Genomic DNA, 17,276 nt, shown 5'->3' with positions numbered 1-17,276 from the left:
AACCGATATTTCCAGCAGTGCTCTTGGCATCAGCCTTCCCTTACCTCCAGTAGCCCAGCTGGTCGGGGGCACTGATGGCTGGATGAAGGAGATCTGCCTCTCCCGCCAGGACCAAACAGGTCGAATCAGCACGGGCTGCTCTGGGACAACCCTGCCGGCAGGGACAAGCTGTCTCAAAGCTGGCTGTCGACCAGCCAGACCCTGTGTTCCTCCCTGGGGATGATGCCCACCGTGTGCCCACCTCATCCCGTCCTACTGCAGGGACGCAGGAGCAGCAGGCACAGAGGGCGAGTGAGCGGTGCCCTGGGGCAGGTGGGCAAGCCCTGGGTCTGCAGTGGGACTTGGGGACCAAGGCCAGGGATGCCCCCCCACCCCAACACCGCTGCTCCCTCCCGCCCCGGCTCTGTATGGTGGGACCATCGCTGTAGCGATAACCGCTCCGGAGCCCCCGTGCTCAGGGACGGGACAGTCCCAGCATGGCTCAGGGCAGAGTAGAGCCCGCTCCACACATCTCCATCTCATGGAGGACCAAGATATGAAGTGTCCCCTTCAGGACCATGGGAGCAGAACGTTCTCCTGCGAGCGGGGATCGGAGCGTGTCCCTGCCTGACCCGGCTGCCCGTCAGGCATCTCCTGGGCAGGGTGGTCCCAGCAGGGACAAGCTGACATCTCTTCTCTCCGCAGAGCGGCGCTGCTGGGACACGCGTGGACGGCGTCCCATCCCCGGCCCCCCGAGAGGAGCAGCGAGCGTGGTGGTCCAGCGCATGGAGAGGCAGGCGTGCGGGGCACAGGCCCAAGGCGGACCCCAAAGGTGGGTGTGGGAAGGCGCGTGGGGTGGGACATCGCCCGGGGGTGCCCGCCTTCACCGGCCAGTGATGAAGAGCATCGGGCATTGGCGATGCTGCCTGAGCGTGTGCGCGGTGGCTTTTGGCAGAGCCAGTTGGCCAAAACTGGGGGACTCACGGGGTCTCGGATCTGGCAAGGGTCTGGCAGGCTCTCTTTGCTCTGCTGGACATGGCCAAATCTTCCCCAGAAGTGGCACAGAGGCCAGGTGGAGGCCTGGGGGGACCCCGAGGTCCTGGCATTGGCTTGTGCGCTCCTCTCCTGCGCCGTGGCCCAGAGCAGCAGCGCCGGCTCCTTCATGGCTGGGGCACGTGCTGCATCCTCACCACTTGGCAGGGGTGGGCTCAGCAGCACCCACCACCCATTCCCACCCTGAGCGAGGTCCGAGAAGAAGCTAGGTCCCTGCCCAGGTAATTTCAAGTATTTAAACCTTAAATCTTGCTTGTAGCTTCAGTCCCGTAGCTTTTGCCGCAGGTTTTATGCAACCCCTGGAGCACCATTGGATGGTTCATCAATTAACGGATGATTTTCTAGGAGATTGCACCTACCTCAAGGTGTTATCACTGCGTGAGAGAAATACCTAGCTGGTTCTCGGGTGATTAGCTCATCCAGAGCAGCTTCCCAAGGCACATCATGAACTCGTCTGTAATCTTTTTTGGGGGAAACACCAGGTTTAGGGGCTCTCTAATCCGGCAGGGGAAGACGAAGCAGAGGTGGGGGGAGGCCGATGCCAGGGCAGGCACAAGGGGAAGCACCAAGCAGGGATGCTCCTGGGGCTAAAGGCAGAACGGGACCCTGGGGAGAACCAAGCAGGGGGACGGGACGCTGCAGGGGCTCTGGGTAACGCACGGGGCTTCCCTTGGCCGAACATGTGCACCACCACGGGCAAACGCTGGCAGCTGCAAAAACTGCTGCCTGAGCTGGCCCAGGCCCCCTGCCCTCACGTTCCTGGAAGGAGGCCACTCGGCATGGAGGGCTCGAGGTTTTCTTATTTTTCACGTGAGCAGTAAAACCTGTGCCCCATCCACCCGCTCCAGCCCTGTACCTCGGAGGGGGGATGCCTGGGGACCCCTGGCGTACCCTGAAGATTTGCTAGTGAGCACCCACGTGGGAATGGGAGCGGACTGGGAAACTGGGATGATTTTGCTGGAGGGGAAGGACCCAAGTGTCCAGAGCAGCCGAGCCCCGCACCCTTCCCACCTGCCTGGAACAGCAGGATCAGGGGTGGGCTGAGAAAAGAGCAGCATCTGAGCAAAAAGATCTAAGCTTGATGTCCAAACAGTGCTTCACCCTCTTTGCCCAGCACTGGAGGCAAATCCAAGGCAAGCTGACAAATTTGGGTGCGTTTGCCTCTTTTGAGATGGGGAATCCAAAGCAGGAGGTCTGCTCGGGCTGCACCACGGGGACTCAGAAAGCAGCTCCTGCTGCTCCGCGGGTGCTGGCGGGGAGTGACATCGCCAGGATGGGGAGATACCTTTAGACCAGTGCCTCTTGCAAGAAGAGATGCTGTGAGGGTTCCAACCAGCACGTCTCGCCCCCAGACCACGGCACGGCTGCCCGTGGGCATCCTCGCTGCCGCGCGGGGAGGTGCTCTGTCCCTCACAGCCCAGTGGGGTAGGAGCTCCCAGCTCCCAGCCCGGCCGTACCCGGGGCCCCAGTTGCTCGTCACCTCCGTGGCAGTGCTGCTGGGCTGCAGGTGCCTCGTCCCAGCGGGGCTTTTTGGGGTGCCCCCGCTTCCCAGTGCCACAATGCCAATGTTTTTCTCTTGACTGCTAATGCATTTTCTCCCTCCTGCTCTGCAAATGTCATCTTGCCAGCGGTCCAAGAGAGAGCTATCAGCCTCCTCTTCCACCCTGGGACATTTTTTTCTTGGCAGCCCCTTCTGCCAGCACTGCTCACGTAGCCAAACCCCAACCCCTCCCTCAGAAATGAGGGTGCTCCAGGCACGAGGGGGTACACGGCATGCAGAGGGTCCCTCTGAGGGCCAGCTGCCCTTTGTCTCTGCCAGCAATTGGTGCAGGACCTCACACTTCAGGGTATTTCTATTTGTCCTCCAGTTTCAAAAAGGTGTTTTAATAAAACCGAAATCTGGCACCACTTATGACCTTGCAGGGTCCTTTTAAATCGCAGCCAAAGGTTGAACAGCACCATCTAGTGCGCTTCATCCCGAAACTGCCCATGCCGGAGGGATGCCGGCGCTCACCCACGCGCATCCCGGCCGTTAGAAGGGTACGCTGGATGCTAACAGCCCACCAGCCGTCAAGCATCAGCGCCAGCACTGGCCCGCCTTGCTTTGGGGAAGCCGGATAGTCGCTACAAAGAGGAGAATTAATTTGAGATGAATGTGCTGAAGCTGAACCGAGCGCTCTCAGCCTTCACAGAAGTGATGCTGGAAGGCTTGCGGCTCCCAAGCTAACGTGGCAGGGAACTGATGGAGTCACCGGAAAACGTCTCTTTGCAGCTCCGACAGATGGGAGCAAAGGGCTTGCAGGGCGGCTCTGCGCATCGCACCACGCAAGCGTTGCGTGCACAGCGTCGGGCTGCTTGGACATGGCCCCAGACGCTTTGGACCACAGGCTGAGAACAGTTGCTCTATCACCGGCATTTGCTGGCTCTTCCAAGCAGAAATGAATGTGTGCACCGGGAGCTGTACAGCATCCCGGGCTTGCACGGGGACTAGCCTCGGCTGCAGGCTGACACCAAAACACCGCGGGCACCTCGGCTGCGGCAGTTCTGGGAGGTATAAGGCAGGGCCACGCTATCAGCTGATGAAGAAGGAAGAAACGTCCCGCTTTGGTTCATTGGCCTCTACCTTTTGATGAAAGACCTCACCGGATGATTCCTCCCCGGGTAGCCAGGGATGCTTGGTTTGGTTTTTTCACCTGTTTGATGTCCCCAGGTAAATCTGGAAGTAGCTGACGTTGATCCCTGGGGACTGGGCTCCTCAGCGTGGGTGAACTGGGGTGTGAAAGGCAGGGAGGGGGCCCCAGAGAGAGCCCAAGGCTCTCCCAGCCCCATTCCGCCCTGCTAGAGGACCACAAAATGGCAAGGCACCGGCAGGGCTTGGCATCAGCCTGCGGGGAATTCACCTCTGCCAGCCCACAAAGGGGCAGCTGCCTTTGCCGGACAGGGCAGCGCTGGCTCCGCTGTCTCGGGGCACGAGGACGGAGTGTGCACACAGCGATCCTGTGCTGCTGGAAGGGACCCGCTGGCTGGGCTGGAGCTGGCTCTTCACCCTGCGCTGCCTCCCCTGAGCCGGTGGAACGTGGCCAGGAGCTGGTGGGTGCAAGAGAAGCCCCCGGCAACTTCCCTCACGGCCCCAGGTCCAGCCGGACCCCCAGGAGCAGTAAGCAGACGCGGGGCACGCCAGGACCCGGCACTTCAGCCCCCTGCACCCTGCTGCACCCAGGCTTGTCACCCCCACCCTCTCGGTCCCCCTCTTGCCACGGAGAAACCTGGCACCGGTTTCTCATGCGAACTCAGTTCGGGCCATGAAATCTTGCTGGGCCTTTCTCTGGGAGATGAAAAGCTCTCTAATACCTGATCATCTCTCACCCATGAAGTGGCTTAAGCGCTATAATCGAGGCATCTCTGGGGCTCCTTTGAACTAGCTAAGGAGGCTGCGGTTCTCAGGCATCCCCCTGCAAAGCAGGGGTCAGTTTTAACTCTTCTCCACCTGCCCTCTAATTTCTCAGCATCCTTTCTGAAACGCGGATGCTGGAACCCCTTCTGCTGCAGCACCCAGCCCCGTCCCAGCCAGGACATCCCCCGTGGGGAGCCTGCTGCTCCTGCCCCGTCCCTCCTGCCTCCTCAACTCCCCCCGAGCCCGGCCCCGGCGGAGCGCGGGTTTCCAGCAGAAGGGCCCCGTGCTCGGCGGAGGGATCCTTTCGCAGCTGCTCACATTCAACCACGTCTTATTTGCCCGGCACTCAGCTTATGAAGTTTTCTACAGCTGTCTTGACCTCGTCCGTGTCTCCTGCCCCTCTCATTTCCCTGGCCTCGGCGTTTTTCTCAGCAGGGCTTTTTAATCTATTTCTAGACCATTGATGGAAATGCTGAATAGCATTGGGCTTCCCATCCAAGCCCTGGACACCCACTGAGAGCGCTCCCATTCTGCAGGGATTCCCCATTGATGGCTGTCGGTTTGCCAGCTCCCAGTCCCTTTAAGGTGTCTCTCTTGATGTTGTATTGTGCTAATTTTTAATCAGAATACTATATGGATTAAGTCACATGCCTGAACAGAGTCCAGGTCTATTATTTCTATGCCGTAACCTTTATCAGCCAAACTTGTAATCTCTTCAAAGGATGACATCAGAGTTTGACAAGAGCTATTTTCCAGAAACTAGGCTGGTTGCATTAATTATATTCCCATCCTTTAATTCTTTACCAGCTGAATCCCGCATCAGCTTTTCTATTATTATGCCTGAGATCAGCGTTGCACCGCTACACATAAATCAGCTCCAAGCATCGTTCAGATGAAAGAGCGCAAGGAGCTGCACCGTCCTGCCAGGCTCTGCGCTGGGGCGAGAAGGGGAGCGCCGCTGCCCGGGGTGGACTTCTGTGCGTTTTAGAAAGCTGGGAAAAAAATGCTGTACGTTTCTGAAAGTGTTCCCTAAATGCACGGAAACAGGCACATGCAGTAGAGTGACTGCATCAAAAACCAGAAACTACCCCTATCAGAAATCTGAGTTATTTATGATTTTTAGAGGACTGTCTTGTGGCTTGTTTGCACATTCAGCTTTTGGGATGGTACCTCGGGCTCTGCCTGGCTCGGTCCCAGGGCTCAGAGCGTATCCTCACTTTCCAGGGAAGAAGCAGGCTTCGCATTTCCCCGTCGTGCGGCTCTTGTTGGATCTCTGCATCTGGTAATCCCCTTCTTTCTCCTGCAATGTCCCCCATCACTCCGGGACAGCGTTGCAGTCTCAGGGCGGGGGTACCTGCCTGCCCAGAAGCTCCATCTCGGGGTAGGACACGCTCCCCACCGCCTTCCTCGGGAGTCTCCATGTTGTTTGACCCATTTCAGTCCATGCAGTGCCACCTCTTGGCGAGTCCCCTTATTTCTCCCCACCGCAGAATCGCCCAGCTCAGAGAAGGAGGACACACGCTGCGGTTTTTAAACCAGCTCTAGTTGTTTGCAGAGGCAAGAGCCGCTGTGGAGCGGCCGCTGCGCTCCTCCATCCCCAGGCCCACCGCTGCACGGTCTCTCCTGGGTACAGCTCGGCTGAGGACGTTGCCGTTCAATGCCGGACAGAGCAGCGGAGGCCGGCGGTGGCTTTGAGGGTGGCTGCCCTTTTCCCTGCTGAGCCAAGCCAGCTCCTGCGCCAGGCCTTGGGGGTCCCCAAAGCGTGACCCTCTGCCTGCCCGGGATGCTCGGCGGAGCTCGGCGGGCTCCTCTCGGCCAGAGCGAGACGGAGCCCTGGGGCTGCTCGGCCCTCGAGCGAGGCGCCAGCCCGGCCGGGGCAATGCTGGGGTCCCCGCACCCTCGGCCATGTGCCCGGGGCTCCGCGGGGCTCGAGGCCTCCTCGGGCGGGCAACCGCCGTGTGCCTCCCGGCCGGCCTAGCAGCGACCGCGGGGTGCCGGGGCTGCGGGCTCCCCTGCCCGGCCGCCCGCCCGGCCGCCGCCAGCCCCGGCTCCGAGGGCCCCGTGTAGCCCCGGCGCCGCCTCCCCCGGGCCGGGCCGGGCCGGGCCCGCTCCGCCCCCGCGGTCGGCTGCCGGCGCGGGAGGCCGGTCCCGCAGTACCGGCCGGGGGCGCGGGGGGCGCGGCTGAGCCGCTCTCCCCGGCGCTGGGAGGCAGCGGCGCAGGCGGAGCGGAGCGGTGCGGGGCTCGCTGCTGCTCTCTCCCTGTCGCCGCCACAAGCCAGCGGCCGCGGCCATGGGCGTCCCGGGCCGCCCGCTTTGTGCCGCCGCCGCCCCGCCGCCGCCCGCCGCCCCGGGCCGCTGCTGTTGAGCCGCATGGGCCGGGCCCCGCGCCGCCGCTGCTGCTCCGTGCGGGTGAGTGAGTGAGCGAGCGAGCGAGAGGGGAGGCGGCCCCGAGCCCAGGCCCTGCGCCGAGGCCGCGCCGGAGGCCGCCGCCGGGCGGGAGACGCGGGGCCGCGCCGGGCGCCGCCGAGCCGGTGCTAGGCCGCCCTGGGCGCGCGGAGGGGGGGGCGCGGGCGCCTGCCGGCGGCCACGGGCCGGGCCGCGCCGCGGAGGGAGAGCGGGGCCGGGGGCGGCGGCGGGCCCGCCTGGGTCGCCTCCCCCGAAGTTGCCCGGGGGCGGCGGGGGGGCCCCGCTCGGCGCCCTGTCAGCGTTGGGGGCTGCCCGCGGAGCCTGCCCCCGGCCCGCCGCCTCCCACGGGGCAACTTGGGGCGGCGGGGGCCCGGCCGGGCCGGGGGCAGGGCTGCCTCTGCCCGGGGCCGTGAGGTTTCCCCTCCGCGGAGAGAGGCGGCCGGGCGCCGGCGTCCCTCGGCCGGGCGTCTCGCTCGTCCCCGCCGGCTCCGGCCGACGCTCGCCCGCTTTCGGCGGGCACCCCGCGGGGCTCCCCCCCGGCCGGGGCGAGGAGCGAGCGCCGCCTCGCCGCAACAATGACCGACATGGCCGTGGGGCCGCTGCCCGGGGGCCGAGGGGGGCTGCTCCCCCCACCCCCCGGGAGGATCACCAGCACCGGGGCAGCGGGAACCGGGGACCCTCACCAGGGAGATGGGTGCGAGTCCAGCGCTCGCATTCCTAACCGGGGTGAAAACGACCCAAACCCGCAGCACGGTGTGGAAAACCCAGCCCCATCGCCCGGTGCCGGGGCAGGGGCTGCATGTGCCGGGCGGCCGGGGCTGGGTGCGAGGGCGGCGCTGGCTGCTGCGCCTGGATGGCACGGGTCGGGCATGCGGGGCCTAGCCCTGCTCCCCGGGCGCTTCTGGTCTCGCTGGGCTTATTTCTTGATTCGCAGGTGGGCCGTAAGGACAGGCAGGGCACAGGCAGCGGTTCTCGGTTCAGCCGGCGAGAGGGAAGGGAGGTGAAAATGGCAAGGCATCCCAAAGACGTGTTCGTTGGGGTGGGGTGAGCTTTGAGAGGGAGGCCGAGCTAAAATGTGTCGTCCGTGGTATATTTTCACGTGCGATTGAGTTAATCCAGTGCAAGGAGTAATTGGTCGGGCAGCTGGTGCTCTGCAGTGCTAGGGGCTTCGAGGCCGATACTGTTCTGTAAATCAAGACTTTTGCTACTGTCTTTAAATGATTAAGTTACCTTGTCGAGCAGCAGAAGCAGCAGCCCAGGGATTGCCCCTTCCCTCCTTCCCCACACCTCCCATCCTCCATATTGACTCGTTGCTCTTTAAAAACGTCGTACTTGGTCAGATTTCCTTCTTGAGGTGGCTTTCTGATCTTCCTTTGATGACCTGAAATTTTCCCAGGCTCGCAGCATGCTGTGTCGTTAGCGTAAATGAACCTTTTCTCAATGACCTGTCTATGAAAACCGGTGCCAGAGCTGAGCTCCTGTGCTAACATGCCCATTTGAAGCAAGAATGCAGTCCAGATGCCCAAAATATTGGGGTCAACGATGCATCTGGATTTCCCTAGAGCTAGACGAGGCAGCGCAGCGTATTTCTAAAACGCAGAGATTTGCGAGGAATGTGGCGCTGGTATGTCACTTGAGCGTACGAAAGCCACCTGTGTTTGATTAAGGTGCAGTCTCGCTTTCGGGACTAACTGGATATTCTTTCAGAATATTTTTCACAAGCCTTAAATTCTTGTTTGGGCATGAGAATTTCCTGCATCAGTAGCCAGATAAAAACCCGCTGCATTAGTATGACCCGGTACGTGTGCCGTGCAGAGGAGTTAATGGCAGCACAGAAGATGGCACGTGTCCTGTGGCACCGCGTGGTACCTGAGTGTCGATCTCTTGCATGTGGGGACTGCCAGATCCCAGGGTCCTGTAAAACCACTCGTGTTGGGATATTGGCCGTTGGTTTAGCGTAGCACCAGCCGCATCAGTGATGCCGAATGCTGGATGTAAAGTTTTGGGATATTCTGTAACTGTCATTTTTAGAGTGTACCTGGTTTGAGCCCAGTTCTGTGCTCTCTGAAGTTGCCATTGATTCCGCTGAAAAAGAGGCATTAATACAGCAGTGGCGCGGAGCAAAATTAGTGGTTTGTAATCTTAGAGTGTTTGTGTACGGCAATACTCATTTTTTTTCTCATCTGTTTCAGCTGAACAACCGTGTTCACTGTGGAGCTACAACTATTGGTGATTTGAGATTTCAGCTCATCTCCCGCCGTTCCTGCACAAGCAAGCACCGGAAACATGAATATCCAAGGGAAAGGCTTCCCCTTGGACCTCGGGGGAAGCTTCACTGAAGATGCTCCAAGGCCACCGGTTCCTGGTGAGGAGGGAGAACTGGTGTCCACGGATCCAAGGCCAGTTAGCCACAGTTTCTACTCCGGTAAGAGTGATGTGGTTAGAAATGAGACATCCACGGCAACACCGAGGCGCTCCGATTTGGATTTGGGGTACGAGCCTGAGGGGAGTGCTTCGCCAACTCCACCCTACCTGAAGTGGGCCGAGTCGCTGCACTCCTTGCTGGATGATCAAGACGGTATCAACCTCTTCAGGACTTTCCTGAAACAGGAGGACTGCGCGGATCTGCTGGACTTCTGGTTTGCCTGCAGCGGCTTCAGGAAGCTGGAGCCGTGCACATCTAATGAGGAAAAAAGACTCAAACTGGCAAAAGCCATTTACAAAAAATACATCCTCGACAACAATGGCATTGTGTCCCGGCAGATCAAACCGGCCACAAAAAGCTTCATCAAAGACTGCGTCATGAAACTGCAGATTGACCCTGACATGTTTGACCAGGCCCAAACGGAGATTCAGTGCATGATAGAAGACAATACCTACCCTTTGTTCCTTAAGTCAGATATTTATTTGGAATACACGAGGACAGGTGGGGAAAGTCCAAAAATTTATAGCGATCCGAGCTCAGGGTCTGGGACAGGTAAAGGGCTACCCGGTTATCTGCCGACTCTGAATGAGGACGAGGAGTGGAAATGTGACCAAGAGGCCGAGCCCGAGGCCAGCCGGGACTCGGCGCCTTCCAGCAGGCTCACGCAGAAGCTGCTTCTGGAGACGGCCACCCAGCGCGCCGCCTCGGCTCGGCGCTACAGCGAGGGGAGGGAGTTCAGGTAGGTGAGCGCCAGGGCAGCGTCCCTTCTGCGCCGTGTCTCTGGGGAATGGGTCCGGGAGCCACCGCGGGCGCGGGGGTGATGGAAAGTCTTGGAGGACCTTGGGTGGTGGGGAGCGCTCGGGGACGGGGGAGCATCCACGTCGGTACGGGATGGTGTCGCGCGGGCGATTTGGTGGAATGCGAAGCTTTATTTGAAAGTAGTCATGGGTTAGTATTTTAAGGGTGTCTTTGGCCGTTCGTGTCTGCCCCGAATCATCCTGCAGCACGTTCCTTACCTGGGAAAGTGCTGTTGGATGTGGGCGGGAGGCAGGTGGGGCTCGGTGGGCAGAGCCGTGGGCATGCCTCATGCATACGCAGGGAGCGGGAGCGAGCTGCAGTTTCAGGTCGGCCGTAGCCCACACCGGCAGAAGGTCAGTGTTCAGTTACAGGAACGCAAGCAAGTACAGCTCGTGGTAAAACTTCTCTGTAAATACACTGGGAAGTTGTTGTGATGAGCCCCACAACTGCTGCAGGAAGCTCGCAGGAGATACCCTGACCTCTGTAATGTTTATATGGCTCAAACGGGGTTCACAGCGCTCCCTGATAATGGTACTGCTTTGCACATGAGATTCCCGGCACTGAATTCTAGCGGTGTCAAAATCAGAATCACTGAATCCACTTAAAACCGTTCTCTGCTGCAGCTTTTCCCTTCATCAAAGTCATTGCTATTTTTTTTAACTGGAGGAGTTGCACAGTTTTGCAGCCTGTTTTTTTTCTGGGTCCCCCACCCACTTCCAGCCAACATGGATTTTGAAACTTGCTGAGAGCTCAGTTAAAATTCCAGACAATTAACTTAGCAGGGAGCTCTCTGGGATCAATAAGCGTGTGTGTGTCTAACCCTTGCTGAATCAACAGAACCCGGCCAGAACACATTCCTACTTTTTTCTTTTTTTCTTTTTTTTTTTTTTTTAAATAAAATCTCCTTGTTTTAAGACCTGCTTAGGCTAAAATCTGACGCTTTGTGAAGATTATGAAGTAGCTGAACTGTCCTCTTCAAAGCTGCCTGCCTTATGAAAAGCATTTCTGTGTTTAATCTCCCTTGGCCGTCCCTTTAGGCTGGCAGCTGGAAACGCATCCCGCCCCGTGCAAGGTTTCGGCACCTTTCAGCTGGCGAAATGTTTTCGGTTTGATTCTTGTTTTCTTATAGATTTTGAGGAGGGGGATGTTGCATGTGAAACTCTTGCGGGCAGTGGGGGGAAGAAAAAAGGGGAATTCATGTGGACTCCTGCTGTTTTAATCAGGAGTCGGAAAAACAAAATCCCAGGGTCCTGGGACTTTCCCGTGGAGTTAATAAAAACCTCGAATGTTTCTTGAAGTGCGTTTCACTGAGCGGTCGTGTACTCACCGTAAGCGAAGGATTAGAAAAGTCTACAATTTAAGTATCTTTTTATTTAAGCAATAATGGCTTTAAGATTGAAAATAACTTATTTGAGGTTCAGCTGTGTTTAGTTTCCTTACTGGAGCAGGTAGCAAAAACCCGCATTCAACACCGCGCTTCTTAGCTCCAGCTTCCGAAAAAAAAAATGCACTTTACCCAATATCTTAATATATCTGCATCAGATTTTAAAATTATTAAGAAAAGTGCTGTGAAATAGAAGCATTTTGGAGTGGAGTTCCTTGGTCTTGGGCATTTTCATACCAGATTGGAACAACATGAAATAAATCTTTACCTGGGGGATGGAGGTCAGAAAAAATGCATTGCTATTAATTTGTAGTGTCCAACAGCCTGTCATTGTGGCTACTGACGCTCCGTTGACCTGTCGGGTAGGGAGGCACGGAAACGTTTACCCTTCTCACCAGAGCAGGAGTCATTTCTCAGCCTGGAGTAACTAAAGATAAGTGATTTAGTTTATTTTTTTTAAATGTCAGTGTGTCAGCTCTAGTAGCATTCAGAGCATCGCCATGGAAGATGCTGCCGAACTGCGTAATCTCTGCATTTTTTATTCTAAAAAATCTGCTGAGACACTAATTTATGAGGTGATTGTTCCTCTTTGTGCAAGACCTTGTGGTTGAATTAACTTACTTCCGGGATGCTGTATAGCAATAGCTGTCTTGAATAAGCTGGTTTTTAAGCTGTAGCATCTTTATCCTGCAGACTTTTTTGTTCATTTACTTTCTCACCTGAGTAAGTGTGGTGGAAGCCGGCAGAGCCGCTTGCAGCAAGAAGCGATAGCTGCGTGCGGTGTTTGAAAGGCTGGGTCCCAATTTATTTTGAAAATTTCCACAAACTTTTTTTTTTTTCTTGCAGATGTGTGAAAGAATTTCTCGTTTCTGTTCTTGAGGGAATGTTGAAATAAGCTGGTTTGCATTATATCTGAGGGCCTGTTTAATCTTCCCAAGATTGAACTTCTATTCCTTGGCTTCCATGGAAACCCTAAATAAAGAGGAATCTGAGCAAATGCAGTGGAAGTATTTCTCTGTTAGCAAATGAGCATCTTGAATCGGCTCCAAATTTTTTTGCAGCAGAAAGTTCATAAATCTTGACACGGTAGCTCTGCTCTCAGAAGAGCAAACGTAAAAAATTCCTCAAATGGCAGAAGACAACCCATTACCAGTGTTGGATATTTTGAAGGTGTCCAAATTGTGCATGTGTGTGTGAGAATATCCCAAAGCCAAAAGCATCGCCGTTACCCACTGTGTTTTTGTATGTGTAGGAAAAGGCCAATAGTCATTATAGTTAGGCTCCTGCAAATTAATTGGACATTGGTTATGGATCAGTGAACTTCAAAGAGGGTAACCCCCGAAGATCTCGGGCATTAACTGGCAGCTTCCGAAAGTGACACTAACGTGGTTGTGAGGGTGGCTAAATCGTTCATTAACCTTCTTCTGACATGCCGGGACGGCGTTCCTCGGATCCGAAGAGCAGAAATTAAACCTGTGCCTGAGAACCCCCCTGCAGCCTGGTTTTTGAGCGCTGCAGGAAAGCGCACGTCTTAAAAAGCTGGAAATTTGGTGTTTGGTGGTGAAAGGTCGCGGTCATGTCTTTTGTCGGGGTGGGTTTCTTCTGCTGTCTCTTTAGCTTCGCATCAGAAGGGGTTCCCCTCCCACTCCCAAAGTGTTGGGGAGCAGCTCACAGCCGTTGCCTTTGCTTTCTTCCCATGGTGGAGAGCCAGAAGAGCGTATGGTGTTATGTGTGGGCAGTTCTGCTTTTGTCTCTTCTGAAAGACCAGCAAGATGGGAGATGTAGGTTGGTTCTGCCAACCAATTGTTTTGGGTTTTGACCTATGTCGTAAAGTGCAGAATGTGTTGAAAAGGAGACCTGGAGGATGGTGATGAGAGGACATGTGATGGTAGATGAGGTCTCCAGTTGTTGGACATTGGGGAATATTGTGGTGGAGCCAATAGACATGGATGGAGAAATTTCCCAACAGGGGCTTTGATATACGTGTGGTTTGGGTATTTTTTAAAGGACGCTGGCTACATGATCTAAGCCTTAATTTCCAGAGTGCTGAGCTGACTAAGCTCATGGAGTTTCACAAGTGTTGGGGGTTCAAACAAAAAGGATGGATGACATAGTTCTCCTACGGGGCTGGTAGAAGTCACCAGGAGTGTCCTTATGCTTGTGCCCACATACCGGCAGCCTCCCAGGACACGTGTGAGAGCAGCTCTCCCCAAAAGATACAGCCAGCACTCCTCTGTAACGATGTATGCAGAGCAAGCAAGTGGAGAAGCAACTGAAGGAGCTTTTAGAGGGATGTGACAACCTCTGGTCTGAGACGGTGCGATGACGAACTGTAACATGGAGAGGAACGGTGTAGGCTGGTTCAGGGAAGGTGCGGGATCTCTCCATGCTTAGGCAGCGTAAATGGTCCAGCGGTCAGAAGCTGGACCTGCATCATGAGTAGCTGGCAGACCTAACTTTGAGGTTTGCTCCTTCATTCGTAATTAAACATTAAATTGCACGCTTCCGACTCAAGACTGTGTGGTGAAGGAATCTGTGTTAATCATACCAAACGGGTGGAAAACTGGGAATGCAAAATCACAAACGCTGATGCGGGAGCAGTCTGGGTTTAGAAAGTTCAAGGCATGCATTGTTGTCTTAGCGATGCTTCTTTTCACTGGAGAAGCAGCATGTGCATCTTGGAGCTAGGCTACTGGAGCTTCATGCGAGGTTGGTTGCTGGAAAAAAGCAGCTACTGAATGTTATAGAACTCATGTAAAGGCAGAAAGAAAAGTTTTGGACGCTTAGCTTGAATTAAAATTGCTGGGCCCATAACAACACTTGTAATGGATGCAACAATATTTGGCATCTGTGGCTATTTTCAAATTTAAAGTAAATAAGTTATACAATAATAGTTTTGGGGTTTGAGGGAAGTTAGTCTAACAGGGAGGTGGGGTCTGCTGCTAATAGCACTAAGTGGTAATTTAGCGACTCAAGCGCTGCAAGATATACAAGACAAAGACTGATGGTGTTTTTGCACAGAAGTTACGCCAGCTTTTTTAAATACATTGTTAAGCTGATGAAACTTCTGCATGGAAATGCTTACATTAACAGTGTAAAGTATTTATACTGGTGGTTGCCAAGTTTTAAAATGGATTTTATTTGAAGGAGAATATCTTTTGTGCCCATAGCTTTGCCTCTACACAAATCAAGATGAAGACGTGGTGTATTTGTTGTTTGGTTATGGATCAGTGCTTTGGCTTCTTTTTAAAGACAGGTAGTTAAGCTTTTAGCACTCTCTTTTGATAAATGAATTGCATTTTCTCCCCTTCTCCAGCAAACAGCTACCTTATTTTGTTGTGATTGAGTTTCACTTGGGTTACAGAGTCTTTTCTCTTGCAAGCACAAAAGGGGAGTTACAGCCTCCTTTCTGTGGTGCTGGGGAGGTTCGGGTTGGACGTGGTGGGGAAAAAATCTTCACGAGGAGCACGATGTAGCCCAGAAACAGGTCACAGGAGGGGATCTCCATCCATGGAGGGCTTCACGGCTGGGTTAGACAGAGCCATGGCCAATCTGGTCCAGTGCTGGCGATGGTCCTGTTTTGACGTGCACTTACAATGATGGCACAAACCACGAAATACTATATTGTGAGAACAAGGTTGGAAGTCGGGCTGGTTTGGGTTCTGCCTGGTTTCAGAAAGAATTGGGAGCGAAAAGGCTGACTGGGAGCTGAACTGATCCCAGGACGCTGAGAAGTGCACCCAGGAGTTGGGCCACAGGGTGGGTACACCTTGGTTTTGATCTGCTGTTCAACTTGGCTTTATGTTTTAAGAGTTCCTTTGTTGTCGTTATAATGGACTAATCCCTTGAATAATTAGTTACCACTGGACGTTTTAAAAATGACTGCCTCTTGGATGTTTTCCTTTAATAGCCTGTTAGATCCTGGATTTATTAACTATTGAGACAGACTGTGAAATCCTGTTACGCCAGGCTTTCTTGGTGGAAAAGGGACTGAGAAGGGTGTAGGGGTGCTGGAGGAACACATGCTGGCCTTGTCTTAGGGTAGAGCTGTTGACTTCCCCACCTTCCGAAGCCACGCAAGAAGTCCTACCTGCCTCCTGGGCTGGGTCGCTGGCAACCAGAGCACGCCGCGGTCATGGATCATCCCTAGGTTTGGACCTTCAGAAGATGCTCCAAGAAGTTGCAGCACTGTGGCTGCATGGTGCAAGGCCTGTTGTGCAGTCACTGTCCATTGAAAATAAGTAGTGTGCCTGATTTTATTAGAATCAGTGGAGAAATCTGGTTTTAGAAGTTGACTGTATGTGTAGTACGGAAAATTTCTGTCTTTAAAAAAAAAAAAACCTCTGAGGAGATGCTGATATCCTAAATCAGTTCCTGGAAATATCATTGGATTATTAGGCTCATCCTTAAATCCATTAAGCAAATTACAGTTAATCAGTCAAATAAAAGAAGAAAGATCTTTTGCAAGGCCCTGTCTTTTGAGCCACATGCAGAAGCTGTAGTAATATTTTAATTTTCTGTCTGTCAGTGAATGTATTCAATCACTTCACTTCCTTATGTGGAGGATTTGAAATTAGAAACTGAGGTTAATTATCTGCATTAAATGAAATATGTGAAGCCCACAAAAGCAAAAACCTTCACGATTTGGTATGGTCTGTTAAGCTAGGCAGGCTGTTTCAGAAGGAGAAGGGTTATTTTTTTCCCGGTTTTGTTCCTATTGAAGGGTTTTAGTCACAGTAATTGAAATGATTAAAAAGTCAAATTGCTGGTGAATATAGTTCTGAGCATCTTTCTGAAAAGATTTGACACTTGGTTGAGAGCAGGGCTTTGCTCTGCCTGGCGGCGTGGAGCAGCCGGTGGTGTGCTGTCCCGGCGTGGGTGTCCTTGTTACCAACGGCTTCCGTGGCGATGGGATGTCATGGCTCTGCTGCTAGGTTAGTGGAGGTGATTTGGAAGTGGGACAGTACCGGAGGAGAGCTACGCTTTTGAGCGTATGAGATATAAACCAAGTCCAACACCATCCATCCTAATGCCTGTAATTAGCTAATTACTGCCCACTTCATTGGGAAGTGCAGCTTCAGACTCTACAAAGGAGACAATCCTCTTGGAAATACACCATCCCCAGCAGTCAGCTGGTTTTGAGGCAATTTGTTTGTTAAAAGGCTCATTTTTTTTCCTACCGCATGTGTACTCACGTGGCTCAGGTGCGAGCTGCTCCGGGGGCTGCAGCGCCCATCTCTGCTCATCGGGGCCAAAGCTGCCCCTTTGCTGGTGCAAGCCTGAATTACCCAGCTCCGGGCACTTCGGGAAGGGTCTGACTCTTCTGGAGACACGCATCTTCTTGTTCCTCTCCGCCATGTGCCGGAGCAAGCTGCTTTGCCTGAAGTCACGCTCAGAAATTAAATTGTAGCAGGTCACGCTTGTACGTAAAAGCAAAACCATCGTTACTCGCAGCCCTGGTGCGGGTTCTTCACTGTTGTAAGGCAGCGATGGATTTAAGTGGAACCGTTGCAGTTTTAAGTCAGATTATCCAAATTCTATAAAACCCATGTGGAAAGTGGATTTTACCTTTGACGACTCCAGAGTACACTTTTGTAGTAAGACCTGGAATTTTTTGGTCCTGTGGCCCCCAAGATACAACCTGTCCTTAGAGTACCAGCTTTTAGAAGGTCTTTAGCTGATCTAAATAGCTGATAGATGAAGAGCTTTCATCTATCCTGATGAAAAACAGCGGAGGGAGGGCAAACTATAGCTGGAGGAAAAAAACTCTTTGAAATACCCCAGTAAGACCTACTGGTTAGCACCACGTTAGTCCCTGGACCTACCTCCAGAGCTAA

At 54.3% G+C, this 17,276-nt stretch overlaps 1 protein-coding gene across 2 annotated transcripts in view; it reads left to right on the top strand.

Moving 5' to 3' along the window:
- The first annotated feature begins 691 nt into the window (after positions 1–691).
- The window catches only part of AXIN1 (axin 1), a 79,724-nt gene continuing 63,139 nt past the window's right edge, over positions 692–17,276 (top strand). Inside the window, exons 1-2 of one of the 2 annotated variants that reach the window (XM_054842784.1) lie at positions 692–811; positions 9,025–9,996. In XM_054842784.1, the coding sequence (XP_054698759.1) occupies positions 9,119–9,996 (878 nt within the window). In that variant the 5' untranslated portion in view covers positions 692–811; positions 9,025–9,118. Of the gene's footprint in view, positions 812–6,592; positions 6,836–9,024; positions 9,997–17,276 lie in introns of those variants that run through there. The other variant, XM_054842783.1, reaches the window with a different exon arrangement.

The sequence above is a fragment of the Grus americana genome, chromosome 15 (assembly GCF_028858705.1).
Source record: "Grus americana isolate bGruAme1 chromosome 15, bGruAme1.mat, whole genome shotgun sequence".
Lineage (NCBI taxonomy): Eukaryota > Metazoa > Chordata > Aves > Gruiformes > Gruidae > Grus > Grus americana.
The sequence above is the reverse complement of the archived record's forward strand: the minus strand, read 5'-3'. Positions and strand labels throughout refer to the sequence as shown.